General features: G+C 41.4%; 1 protein-coding gene across 3 annotated transcripts in view; it reads left to right on the forward strand.

Annotated features, from left to right (window-relative positions):
* The window catches only part of STK32B (serine/threonine kinase 32B), a 349,362-nt gene that overhangs the window by 296,092 nt on the left and 38,338 nt on the right, over positions 1-14,932 (forward strand). For all 3 annotated transcript variants that reach the window (XM_007190965.2, XM_007190966.2, XM_007190967.2), the window contains exon 6: positions 5,591-5,680. In XM_007190965.2, the coding sequence (XP_007191027.2) occupies positions 5,591-5,680 (90 nt within the window). The remainder of the gene's footprint in view (positions 1-5,590; positions 5,681-14,932) is intronic.

Below are 14,932 nucleotides of genomic sequence, written 5' to 3' on the forward strand. Positions count from 1 at the left end.
CAGTTAAAAATTCTATTACTATCTGAGAAGGGGAGATGGGATATTGGGAGATAATATCTTGTGCTATGGATGATTAATAGAGTAGCCAAATAGGAGATAAATAAGCAAAACTTAAGAGCTTTTTATTGTACTAAAAACAACTAGGTATAAAAAGAAAAGGAAAATATCCTCATTCAAAATAGTGATCAAAACTATATAATATCTAGGAATAAATTTATCCAGGGAGTTGCAAGGTCTAAATGAAGAAAACACTAAACATACACTGAAGGAATAAAGCAAGGACTGAATGAAAGACAGAGCATGACCTTGGGTGGATTACATGTCCACACTTCTCACATGAATGCATAACTTAGTGTAATTCCTATCAAAATCTTAATGGGAGTATCTCCTAAAACTGGACAGAATTCATCTCCAAAAATAAATATTTGAGAATAAATATTCTTTTCCATGTTTCCAAGAAAACATGGAAAAGAAACAATCATGAGGGTGACCACTCTCATCTAATTTTACAGTGGGCTACAAATCTATTGTAATGCAATGAATATAGTTCTGGTCCAGCAATAAACAATAGGTCAGTACAACAGAAGAGAGAATCCATACACAAATCCACATATATGTGTGACTTGATGTAAAATGAAGGTCAAATTACAAGTTATTGGGAAAGGATGAAATTTTCAATAAATGTTGAAACAAATAGCTATCTATTTGGAAGAAATAAAATCAGAATCTATATTATACCATATAGAAAAATATAATCCATATGGTTGGGAGATTTAAATATTGATATAAAATATAAATTTTATATATATATATTATAAGAAAATATTGAGGAATATGTAAAATCTTGGGAGTAGAATAGGTTTCTGGAAACTGGAAAGTTATAAGAAAAATAATACTCAGAAACTATAAAAATAATATATTGTTTGAATTCTTTAAACTTTCAAATGGAAGAGATCCTATAAACAAAGTCAAAAGAAAAACAATAATCTAGAAGAAGATATCTGCAGTAGATGGACCAGAGAAAAGAGTAAATGTATTGAATAGTCAAGGAGCTCTGACTGAAAATGACCAAGACTCTAGATAGGCAGTTCGCAGGGATACTGGTCACATGAAGACTATGCAGCTGCATCAGCAATGAAATAACATTTCTCACCATCTGATGATAGCCAATAAGTAAAATTATTGATAGCAGTTAGTGCTAGTAAAAGTGCAGAGAAATACACACTCATATTCTGTTCATAGTACCATAAATTGTAAGTTTTTGGAACATAAAATGCATACCCTTTAACTACACACTTCAACTTCTGGGAATTTATCCAGTCAAAATAAAAGTACCAATATGTAAAGAGCAGCTCAAGAATACTACTGCTGCATATTTTATAAGAACAAGACAAACAATTAAGCAAACAAAACTGGAAACAACCTGAGTGCCATAATAGGAGAATTGTTGAATAAAATATGATATAACCATATATGGAATACTCTGCAAATACAGGTCCACAATTTCTTATCTGAAACTCTTGGGGCCAGATATGGTTTCATAACTCAGATATTTTCAGACTTAAATATATACTTGTATTAAATAATATATATCATAATAATATGAAAATGTGTCTAACATAACATATAATAATATTTTAAAATAATCTATGCTGTATATTATGTAATATGTACTGTATACTATGTAGCAAGGCTTGGAGAGCATCTTGTAATCAAGTATATAAATATTTCTATAGCAAAACATGACTTTTCACCCTAAGTAGAATAAATAAAACTATGAAGGGCTTCCCTGGTGGCGCAGTGGTTAAGAATCTGCCTGCCAATGCAGGGGACACAGGTTCGAGCCCTCGTCCAGGAAGATCCCACATGCCATGGAGCAGCTAAGCCCATGCACCACAACTACTGAGCCTGCGCTCTAGAGCCTGCGTGCCACAACTACTGAGCCCACACGCTGCAACTACTGAAGCCCACGTGCCTAGAGCCCGTGCTCCGCAACAAGAGAAGCCACCGCACACCACAACTAGAGAAAGCCCACGCACAGCAACAAAGACCCAACGCAGCAAAAATAAATAAAATAAAATAAATAAATTTATTTTTTAAAATAAATTAAAAAAAAAAAAAACCTGGGCTTCCCTGGTGGCGCAGTGGTTGAGAATCTGCCTGCTAATGCAGGGGACACAGGTTCGAGCCCTGGTCTGGGAAGATCCCACATGCCGCAGAGCAACTAGGCCCATGAGCAACAACTACTGAGCCTGCGCGTCTGGAGCCTGTGCTCCGCAGCAAGAGAGGCCGCGATAGTGAGAGGCCCGTGCATCGCGATGAAGAGTGGCCCCCTCTTGCCGCAACTAGAGAAAGCCCTCTCACAGAAACGAAGACCCAACACAGCCAAAAATAAATAATAAATAAATAATTTAAAAAAAAAAAAAAACTATGAAGAGGACTTCCAGGTCAGATTTTATCACCAAATGAGTTACAAAAAAACAAAACAAAACAATGGATTTCGAATGGAGGTAGGGATTGTGGATCTCATAGGTAGACCTACGTATACTGATTTGGAAATATGTCCACAATATGTGGTTAAATGAAAAAGTGACTCTTAGAATGACCCATGGAGTATTGAGATCTTTATTGTAAGAACAAACCAAAGTCCTAACGTATGTGGATATACGTTTGCATAAGTGAAGGGAGAAATAATGGAGGAGCTGTATGAATCAGGGTGGTTATATGGCAGGGAAAGGAGAGACTCAAACACATGTTTGTATTCTGTGATTTATTATAATGAGCTGGCTTTACTTTCATAATGCAAATATTAAAAAATTTTAAGAGGAGGAGAAATGAAAGAAAACCATATTTGAAGATTCCAGAATTCCCTCCCAGCGGTGCTGCTGTGCTTGGAACTGTTCAGGTGTGGGGTGCAGAAATGACTCAGATGTCCACCTACTTTCACATACCTCACAGTGGAAAACAGGACTGTGAATTCACTTGTTTGTTAGTATTAGAAATGAGGCAACGGAGGATGCAGGGGTGGACTGGCCCTAGCTGGAGGGGGATGGGAGCCACGCCTTGGCAGGACAATACTGCTAAGAGTAAATGCTTATACGAAATTCCCTACTTCATGTGTGTCAGTATGCTGTAACCACTTCATATGTATTAACTCCCTGACTCCTCCCAACAGCCCTCTGAGATGGATATTTTGTTATCATCATCCCCATTTTACAGATGAGAAAACCAAGGCTCAGGGAGATTATTTGCCCAAGGTCACACTGCTGGTCACAACAAAGCTGAGACCCAAACCAAGGCAGCCTGGCTCAGAGTCTGTACACCCAACTACTGCACTGCACTGCCTCTCTGCAGATAGGACCACAGATGGCTGAATGGGAGGGATGCTCATCCCAGCCCCAGAGGCTGGAGCAGACTGGATATGTTCTAGAGATGCTACCTGGGTGGGGACACTGTGTGTCTGGCCAGAAAGGTTCCCCAGCAAAGGCCTGGCTGGGTGACTTAAGCTTCATCCACAAGCAGCTGAGGGGTACTCCAGATCATCACTGAGTACTTCCTGCTGCATCTCACCCGGGGGGCACTGGACAGAGCGCCTGGCAGAGCAGCTTGGTCGCACATCAGTGCTGGCCGTTGAGCCTGAGATTTGGGATTTGCACGTGACACCGCTGGTGCTTTTTCCGTCCACTGTGGCTGATCACATCAGGCACGCCTCTCCCATGAGCCTCTCAGCAGGCCTCTGTGCACCTGCTCTAGTGGGGCTCTGTCCATCTCTTGGAGGTGCCCTCCAGGCTCTCCCAATGTCCCAGTTTTTTGTATGCCACCCACTGTGTATTTAAGCCCCACCATCCCAAACACAGCTCTCAGATTTGGTGAAAATCCATCCATTTTCACAAGATGATGTGATGACAAACAGAAAGAAATGTGATTGCATTTATATCAGGTATTCAAGGGTCTCAGAGCTGGTTTTATTTTATTTTATGTGTTTTTAAAATTCTGTAGTGCTTTATAGTTTTCAAAAGTTTCACACACATGATTTCCTATAATCCCATAATAACCCTTCTTTTTTATCCCCTACCCCTTCCCTCTCCCCCCCCTGGTGATCACTAGTTTATTCTCTACATCTGTGAGTCAGCTGCTTTTTTGTTTTATTCACTAGCTTGTTGTATTTTTTAGATTCCACATACTAGTGATATCATAAAGTTTTTGTCTTTTTCTGTCTGACTTATTTCATTTAGCATAATGCCCTCCAAGTCCATCCATGTTGCTGCAAATGGCAAAATTTCATTCTTTTTTATGGCTGAGTACTATCGCATTGTATATCTACACCCATTATACCTCTTCTCTATCCATTCATCCATTGATGGACAGAGCTGGTTTTATTTTATGTTCCAAATTCCCCAGAGAGCCAGTACGCACTATTTTGGATTTTCCTCCTTCTCACCTGTCACCCTCTTTCTGTCACTTTCTTTCTTTTCCGCCTTTATCCCCACATCTCCTCGTCTCCTTCCTTTTCTGCCCCTCTTCATTCCCTCTCAGGGTTCTTCAACACCCACGTCCCATCTGCTGCCGTTACTTTAGGCTGGATGGAAGGTGGTCTCAACCCCCAAGCCCCCTCCCTACTCAATTCATCAGGTACAGTACTAAGGCCCCCACTGCCCAGAGCAGACAGACAGCAGAACAAGGGTGTCTTCAGGGCATGAGAATCCTCTCTCCCTGTGCCCTCTCCCAACCCACTGTTTTCCTGAGAGAGGGAGTCTGGACTCTCCTGTCTCATTTATTTATCAGGAGCTTTCACTCTCTGGACCAGTGCTGCTAAACTTTAATCCATAAAAATTTCATTAAGTCTTCAACATATTTGATTATTTATAAATAATATTCATGTACCACCAAAGTTCACATTATAAAACCTGCGTATAAAATACATTTTTTTTTCACCTCACATATTTATATATGTATATGTATCTATTTTTTGGAGGGTGAGCATATTTGAGTGCTACTATCTTAGCAAATCTTAATTATACAATACAGTGTTATCAACTGTAGTCACCATGTTTTGCATTATCCTCAAACCTTATTCATCTTAGAGCTGAAGGTTTGTATCCTTTTACCAGCCTTTCCCTATTTCCCCCTCCCCCGACCCCTAGCAACCACTTTTCTACTCTCTGTTTCTATGAGTTCGACTTTTTTTTTTTAGATTCCACATACAAGTGAGACCATGCAGTATTTGTCCTTCTCTGTCTGACTTCTCACTTAACATAATGCCCTCAAGATCCATCCTTATTGTCCCCAATGGCAGGATGTCCTTCTTTCTCAGGGCTGAATAAATTCCACTATATACACATACCACACCTTGATCCATTTGACTGTTGATGGACACTTAGGTTGTTTCCATAGCTTGGCTACTGTAAATATTGCTGCCCAAAATAGGCACTTCTAAAGTATCAGTTAAAATACTAATGTAAGTAAAAGTTCTAATATTTTCCTCCTGCGCCACCCACCGCTTTGCAGACCACAGCTTTAAATCAGACAAGGAAATAACCCAGCTGCCTGCAGCTCTTGCTAACTGTGGTTTCTGATTCTCTATCTCCAGGACATGTTCACATCACAGACTTCAACATAGCGACGGTCGTGAAAGGCACAGAAAAGGCTTCCTCCATGGCCGGGACCAAGCCCTACATGGGTGAGTATTCCAGACCCCCTCAGGCCCCAGCATTCCTCTCCTGCTTCATCTCACCCCTCCCTCACCCACCTCCCATCCCCTCACGGGACCCCAAACCATGCCCAGTATGTGCCGTGCTCTCTCACACCTTTGGCCCTTACCTAAGCTGTCTCCCCTGCCAGGAAGACCATCTCCTCCTGTGTTTTCTAGAGAACTCCTACTCAGCCAGAAAGGTTGGCTCCAGCTTAGGGAAAAACAAACAAACAAGTAAACAACAAACCCTTCTTCTTTTTCCTTAAAGTCCAGTAGTGTTGCCAGAATACAATTTTGGTGTTGGTCATTTTGGATCTATATTCTTAGGTGCACAGTGCTCTTGCAATGTGGTTTCAGGTTGGTTTTTCTTTAGGACTTTTCATGGAAATGTCATTTTTTTTAGTACACATTCTTTTCCTTTACTTTTTCTTTGTTAAGGATGCCTATTATCTGAACGTTGGGTCTTCTTTGTCAGTCTTCAATAGTTGCCATTTTCAAATCTTTCTTATCTCTTTCATCCTATGTTTAAATTTTGTCTCATTTTTTTTCTTTCTCTTTATTTTAAAGCATTCTCTGTTGTGTTTATTTGCTTTGTAGTGAAGTATTTATTTCTGAAATAATTTCCCTTTGTTTCTAATTTTTTTCCTGAGTTCTTTTGCCAGATTTCTGAGTATTTAAATTATAATTTATATGTTCTTTCACATCTTGCATAATTTTTAAATGTCTATATTAGTTATTAATTCTTAATGTCTGTATTAGTTGTCAATTGCTATATGACAAACCATGTCAAAACCTAGTGGCTTAGAACAATAACAATTGTATTATCACAATTCTGCCAGTTGATTTTTTTTTAACGTCTTTATTGGAGTATAATTGTTTTACAATGGTGTGTCAGCCTCTGCTTTATAACAAAGTGAATCAGTCACACATATACATATGTCCCCATATCTCTTCCCTCTTGCATCTCCCTCCCTCCCACCCTCCCTATCCCACCCCTCTAGGTGGTCACAAAGCACCGAGCTGATCTCCCTGTGCTGTATGTCTACCTCCCAGTAGCTAGCTATCTATTTTACGTTTGGTAGTGTATATATGCCCATGCCATTCTCTCACTTCGTCCCAGCTTACCCCTCCCCCTCCCTGTATCCTCAAGTCCGTTCTCTAGTAGGTCTGCATCTTTATTCCCGTCTTGCCCCTAGGTTCTTCTGACCATTTTTTTTTCTTTCTTTTTTTTTTAGATTCCATATATATGTGATAGCATACAGTATTTGTTCTTCTCTTTCTGACTTACTTCACTCTGTATGACAGTCTCTAGGTCCATCCACCTCACTACAAATAACTCAGTTTCGTTCCTTTTTATCTGCCACTTGACTGAGTGGTTCTTCTGCTGGTTTTTGTTGTGGTCACTCATTCAGCTGCTGGGTCAGCCAGGACAGCTGAGATAAATGGGCCCCTCTCTCTGCATGGTCTTTCCTATCAAGGGAACTAGAGAGAGCTTGCTCACATGGTGGCAGCGGTTTCAAGAAGGAGAACCCAACTCCCACGTGCCTATCAAGCCTCTGCTTGCTTCACACTTCCTGATGTCCAACTGGACAAAGCAAGTCACATGACGAAGACCAGGGACCACATGGGAGGGGACTGCACTGGGCATGGATACCAGACAGCCTGATTCATTGGGGAACCATTTATGAAACAATCCACCACACTGTCTTTTCTGAGGTGCTTTCCTTGCACAATGTTGTTCTGTTCTTTATTCTCCTTTCTCTTATAACTTGACATGGAATTTGACTTTGATACTTTCCTGTTGCTCATTTTCACGTAATATTAGTTTTCCTGAACCTTTATAAGATGGTGTGGCTCAGGGTGGCTTTTCTAACAGACTTGCCTCTTCTGTTGTTTAAGTGACGTGTCACATCCCAAGGCAGCTTGCTACCTGGGATTTCCTTGCCCACTTCTGTCTGGACCTCCTCTTTCTTTGGTCTGAGGGGCTCCCTTCCTGCTCAGTTTTGATTTCACTCCCAACAGTTTCTCCCTGGGATCTTTCCTAGATGAGAGCTCTGGCTGGATTGATTAGAGCGATTTTGTGTCTCAGACTCTCCAGCTCCTGCAAAACTTACCAAGGGCCCTTTTCACTCACCTGAGATGGGTCTGGACAAGTCCCTCCCAGTTTCAGCTGCTATTCTCAGACTGGGCAGCTCTGCCTCCCAGTCAATGTCTGCTCACTATTTTGGAGTTCCCTGTCCTCTGGTCCATCATAGGCTGTGTTGTTTTTTTCTTTGTTTCCTTCTGTACAGAAATCACTGCCATGGTGGACTTGTCACTGTTGCTGGTTTGTTCCCACCTGCTTATAGTTTGGGGTCTGGGGGGACAACTTTGCTTTGTAGTAAATATTGCCCGTGGTTTTTGGTTTAGCGATTTATCTGCTCTGCCATTGTTTATATGTGGATTGTGGAGATTCAGAAACTATGTCAGCGTCTCCCCAGAATGGGCTCCTTGTGTCCTTCATCTTTAACTTACTAGATAGATTACATAAATGAAGTTTGGCAATAAATAATGGTAAAAACAATACTTTTTAGTATTTACTATGTGTGTGCCAGGCATTCCATCCATAACCTTATTTAATCGTCACAAACATGAAGTAGGTGCAATTATTTATTCCCATTTTAGAGTTGAGGAAATGGGCTGAGAGAGGTCGGGGGACCTACCCAGGTTGACCTTGGTGGTGAGAGCAGACCCAGGTCAGTGTGAACACCAGAGGGTATACAATGAGTGGGTCTGTCCACTTCAGAGAATCCCCTTGGGATGCTGAATACGGACCTTAATAAGGCTTTCACTGTTGACGATCTTTCTGAAATCCCATTCCAGAAGGATCCAGAGCTGGGGCAGTTCTATCCAAGGAGGTCCCTGCTTTAAGATTCAACAGAGATCAGACATGGAGATGGAGAATGGCCGTGAAGGAGGGGATAAGGCTGCCTCCAGGCCTCTGAATCAAGCAGTAGAGGGGATTACAGTGAAGATCACTGTGCGGGGAACACCGCAGGAGGAGCAGGTGTGTGGGATGGTGGGAAGGATGAATTTGCAAGTGAGGTCCATAGGAACTTCAAGACATTCAGATGTACTCCAAGCATCTGGAGAGTGATGTGGACTCCATCGGTGCATCGGGAGTTACCGGCACGGAGGTGCAGCAAAGCCACGGCAGTGACAGGATCCCCCAGGGAGGACACAGGAGAGAAGAACACCGATTCTAAGCCCAGGAGCATTTTGCCAGAAGGGGCAGGTAGAGGCCGGAGGAGTCATCATCTCCAGAGTGAGGATGGAGGAGAGAGGTGACATAAGAGAAGAATCTCCCAATTGGAGCCCCCTCTATAATCCTATAAATTAGTTCCCACTGCCTTGAGGCTATTTCCAAAAAGCAAATTGATCTCTAGGAAAGTAGATTCTGGACCACTGGAGAAATTCAAGACAATGTTCTCCCAACCCTGACCTTTCTGCCCCTGCTTTGCCACTGTTCATAGCAGACTTTCCTGGGCTACCTCAGCCTCATGCCCTGACTTCCCACTCATCTCTGACGCAGCTCTGTCCTGGCTCTCAGCCTCTGGGAAAGCAGACCAGGGTTGACCCAGCTGGCCACTCACCACAGTGTCCCCACTGTCAAAAAGGAGAAGAAAACCAACATGTATTTTGACCCTACCAGATGTCTGTCATTACATTTAATCCCCAGAAGATCCACATGAGGATTCTACATCTCTTTCATTTTATATATGAGTAACCTGAGGCCCATAGAGGTTAGCTAACCTGCCCAGAGTCACACAGCTGGCAAGTGATGGAGCCAGAATTTGAAGCCATGTCTATTTGGGTCCGAAGTCTGTGCTTTTTTAAAAAATTTTTATTGAAATAGAGTTGATTTACAGTCGTTGGGTTAGTTTCAGGTGTACAGCAAAGTGATTCATTTTATATATATGTGTGTATATGTATACGTATATATATGTATAAATATATATATATTTTTTTTATATTCTCTTCCATTATAGGTTATTACAAGATATTGAGGAGAGTTCCCTGTACTATATAATAGGTCCTTGTTGGTTACTTATTTTATATGTAGTAGCGTGTATATTTTAATCCCAAACTCCTAACTTATCCCTTCCCCCCCCTTCCCTTTGGTAACCATAGTTTGTTTTCTATGTCTGTGAGTCTACTTCTGTTTTGTGAATAACTTCATTTGTATCATTTTTTTAGATTTCATGTATAAGTGACATCATGTGATATTTGTCTTTCTCTGTCTGGCTTACTTCACTTAGTATGATAATCTCTAGATCCATCCATGTTGCTGCAAATGGCATTATTTCATTTGTTCTTATGGCTGAATAGTATTCCATCATGTATATGTACCACATCTTCTTTATCCATTCATCTGTCGATGGGCACTTACGTTGCTTCAGAAGTCCATGCTTTTGCCACTGTACCAAGGTGCCTTTTTGACACTGAGTTCTTGTATCAGAAAGCCACATTTCTCAGACAAGAAAAAAGTGTATTGTCCCAGCTGTACCTAGGATTCAGGGCTTCTAGTGTCCTTCTAATTAAAGGAGCTTCAGTCCTGAATTAGTGAACGAATTGCACAGGAGAGATTTTTATGGGATTTAGAGAGCACAGCTGATTTACCAAATGGATATATTTTCAGAGACTGTAGGGGTTGGCAGTGCCAAGCAGTGGGAGGTTAGTGGGGAAAATGGGGGTGAGAGGGAAACTCTCTCATTCAGGTCACATCCTGCAGTTCCCAGGGCTGTAAATTCCTGCTATCGAGTGGCAGGTTTGTTGATTTTGTTCACTTGAGCTGTTCAGTTCAAAGGCCCAATAACAAGTTCCCAGAATGTTCCAAACGTGGATTCAGGGAATGGGCTGACAAGTAAGCTCCCAAAGGTTGCTCACGAAGGATGATCCCGGAAGAAATATTTGCATAGTACTGAATTTTCATTCATTAAAAGAGCAGATGGAATTCACCAACAGAGAAAAAAAAAAACTCTCTGAAACGTGCCAGATTAGAAGTCAGAAATGTTCCAGCAGCCTCCCGGGGCTTCAGAGTTTATTCACCCGAGGTGAAATGAAGAGCTGAGTGGTCTTTCAGCAAACACAGCGTGTTGCAGAGATGTGAGACTCAGAGTCAGGCACCGGGGCACAGGGGTGAGTTATGCTCTCTGGGGCCAAAGGGGCACAACACCTGTGGGGCAGAGAGCTGTGCAGGCCTGGATTTAAGCAGGTCCCTGTCAAGATGGATTCCCCAGAGTGGGACCATCTGAGGAGTTAAAATCTCAGGGTGTGCTCAGAGCTCACCTGCCAGGTGAGGATAAGGAAAGGCCATTTCAGTCCGTGCAAAGGCATAGAGGAGTGACGCAGCGTGGTGGGCTGGGAGACCCTAGCGCTCCCATCTTTTTATAGCTTGTAGAACAAGAGGAGGTGAGAGGGAGAGACGAAACAGGCCAAAGTACCAGGGTCTTGAATGCCATGATAAGGGCCACGGAACCAGTGGAAAGGCCAATGCTGGAGACTCACGGGCTTGGCCTCATGGGTGGCCTTGGAGAAGAAAATGGGCAATCAGGCTTCCAAGAAATGAGTCTCAATGAAGTGTGGGCTTCAGCGTGGGGTGATTAGGGTGTCTTCCACTTAGAGGCTGGGTGAACTTAGGCAAATCCCATTAGCCAACATAATACACTTAAACTGCCCAGCATGGTGAAGGTCAAACCACGGGACCCGACAGTGTCCTCATCTGAGAAATGGGATTAATGGTTATGCAGTCTGCCTTAGTAGATTGTTTGTGAGGATTTCATGATGTAACTATGGAAAGTACATAACCTAAAGTCAAGTGTAGATGCATCAAACTGGTAACTGATATTATTATTGTCGCTGTAGTCATTATTCAGACTATTTAGTATATCTTAAGCCCTGGGAACCCAGAGCCAAATCTGACATTCCCTTGCCTTATGGAGTTTGCAGTCTAATTGGGGAAAGAGACCCCAACCAAATCCTAATTCACGATAGGAGCTGGGTCGGCTGGGGGGGGGGTGCCCTGGGGGATCATTGGGCCGGTGCCCTGTCGGTACTCACCAGATGTGAGTTCCTTTCCCCAGTGGGCAAACACAGGTGGTTGTGGAGGCACCATGGCCATGCTTGTACTTTCCTTGTAGAAATGATGGAGGCTAAAGGGAGTAAAGTTTGCTACCCCTGTGCCAGAGAAAGTGACAGAGCCAGCATTCAGACCCAGGCCCGTGAGGCTCCAGGGCCCAATATCTTTCCTGAGAACCTGCCAATCCATCCATTCATCCATCCATCCATCCATCTATCCATCCATCCATCATTCATCCATCCATCCATCTATCCATCCATCCATCATTCATCCATCCAACACAGATTTATTGAGCACCTTCCACCTGCCAGGCAGTGTTCTATGGGCTGAAAACACATCTGTGAACAAATAGGCAATATTCCTGCCCTCATCAATTTGGCTGTTTGTGAGGGAGACAATCACTTTGCAAATCATCAAACTGATAAATATATAGTTCGAGATGCTTATTTTTGAGGAACAACTTTCATGCAGTAAAATGCACTCTTTTAGTGTAATCCAGTAAATTAATCCACCATAATGAAGACAGAGAAACAGTTCCATCACCTCCAAGGTTCCCTCATCCCAGTTCCTGGCAACCAGTGATCAGTTTTCTATCCCTATAGTTTTGACTATTCCAGAAAGTCACAAAAACAGAGTCATATTTCTATAAACTTTTGAATCTGGCTTTTTTACTTAGAATAATGCATTCGAGGTTTTGCCATGTTGTGTGGATCAGTAGCTTTCCTTTTGATTTCTGAGTAGAAATCCTTTGTATGAATATACACATTTGGTTTATCCATTCACCAGTTGTACGGCACTTGAGTTGTTTCCAGTTTTACAAAATTATAAATAAACTGTTTGCATACAGGTTTGTATATAAACTTAAGTTTCTACTTCTCTAGAATAATTACATAGAAGTGGGATTGTTGGGTCATATGTAAATGTACATTTAACTTTTTAAGAAACTGACAAACTGTTGAATATAGTTTCATTTGCTTATTTGCCATCCACATAACTTCTCTGTGAAGTATCTGTTCAAATCATTGCCCATTAATTTATTGGGTCATCTGTTTTTTATTATTAAGTTCTGATAATTCTTTATATATTCTGGTTATAAGTCTTTTACCAGATATATTTGCAAATATTTTCACCAGTCAGTGGCTTGTCTTTGTTACCTTAATAGCATCTTTTTAAAAGCAGATGTTTTAAATTCAAATGAAGTCCAATTTTTTATTTTTCATTTATTGATCATGTACGGGGTGTCATTCTAAACATCTTTTCCTCCCTCACAAAGATTTTCTGCTTGTTTTCTTGTAGAAGTTTTATACTTTGGGGTTTTGCATTTAGAACTATAGTCCATTTTGAGTTCACTTTTGAATATGTTGTGAATTTTCATTGATTTACAAGGGCTGTCCAATTGTTCCATCCAGCATTTGTTGAAAAGGCAATTCTTTCTCTATTGCACTGGCTTTGCAACTTCATCAAAACTCAATTGACCATAAAAGTATGGGTCTGTTTCTGGATTCTATTCTGTTCCATTGATCTATTTGTTTATGCTTTGACTAATCTCATACTTTTCCTTTCACTTCATAATAATACTCGGATCAGGTAGTGAGTGTCCTTCAACTTTTTTCTTCTTTTCAAAATTATTTTGGCTTTTCTATCCTTTGCCTTTTCATATAAGGAAAAGACTTTGTGCCCAGCATTTGCCATGAGTACCCAGTGAGGGTATGTAGAGAGGAGTCGGTGAGTAGTGCAAATTCCTCTTGTATCTGGACAAACAATAGTTCTATTCTCTCACTTAAGTTCTTACACAACCTTCAGCAATTCAGTTAAATTAAGCATCTTAATTTAAGTCTCCTTACTCTCTTCTATGGTAGCCCTATTTTCTTCCCATGTTCTTCCCAAGGTAAGCCAGTCTTCACATCCCAAATCTTCTTGAAGACACCCGTCTTTCCTTAAATTTCAGACTAGTTGAGTTCAAGAAAAGTTATGGTTTCGTAGATGCTCGAGCTTTTTCTCACTGTTAGGCTGGGAGTGACACTCTTTCCAACTCCTACATTTTAAACAGAGTAGAATTGTTTGAGGTCTTTCTAAGGATTATGGTGGAAAAAGAGAGATGCTGATGGGATAGATGATTAGATTGGAGGGGTCAGGATAACTTTGCTGAGGAAGTGACTTTCAGCTAGTTTCTAAAGGATGAATAGGTGTTGTTCAGCACAACAGGTGGAAAAGCACTCAGGAGATGGCAACTTTTTGCCTAGACCCTGAGGCAAAAAGGAGCTTGTCACATCGAAGGAACCATAAGGAAGCTAGATTGGCCTGAACGAAGTAGGCAAGGAGAGTGAGCCTGGAGACGTGGCGGGGCCAGATCATGTGGTACCTGTGTACCCACCAAAGCTTTTGACAGTGGGAAATTTTAATGAACATTATGGGCCTTAGATAAACAGGGATCTTGGAATCCTTTAAGAGTGTAGCACTATCTAAATGAACTTTTCCATCAGCCTAGCATGCTATTTAGATGTTTGTCCCCCATGTCACATATTAACTGTGTAAAATGCACTTGATTCTAACCCTGTGCTTTCAGTTAGCACTTTCCATCATTCTCTCTGAAAACTTTCCAAGGGTCTTTTTTTTTTTAATCTACTAATTTAATCTGACACATTTAACATGAAGTAGTTTTCTGGTACTGGTGCATCATTAACTTCTGTATCTCATCAGAGCTTCTCAGCCAATTAAACTTTCCCTGCCATTCCTTTTCTCATGCAGACAGGTGAGGTCCTACTGGTCTACACCTGAGCAGCGTCTTACACACCTTAATGAAACCACTCTTCTGTTACTATTAACACTACTAGCATCACCAGATAGAAAGAAATTATCAGACTGATGCAACAGATTCATTTCATCTCAGATTAATATCTGAGTTCATTTGCCAAGATAAAAAGCCAAAGAAGCATGAATTGCCCCCAAGGGATCCAGACAGAGGCCAGGCACCCTGCTCATCTCTGCTTTCCACAGCTTTTCCACATACTCTAATCAAAGAATGATGATGGAGCTCTTGAATCATTTGGGGAACATGTACAACATGTACATTTGTGAGTTGAGCTTTCATTTATGTGTGCATTTCATTTCCCATTCAATAA

Source organism: Balaenoptera acutorostrata, chromosome 5, assembly GCF_949987535.1.
Source record: "Balaenoptera acutorostrata chromosome 5, mBalAcu1.1, whole genome shotgun sequence".
Taxonomy (NCBI): Eukaryota; Metazoa; Chordata; class Mammalia; order Artiodactyla; family Balaenopteridae; genus Balaenoptera; species Balaenoptera acutorostrata.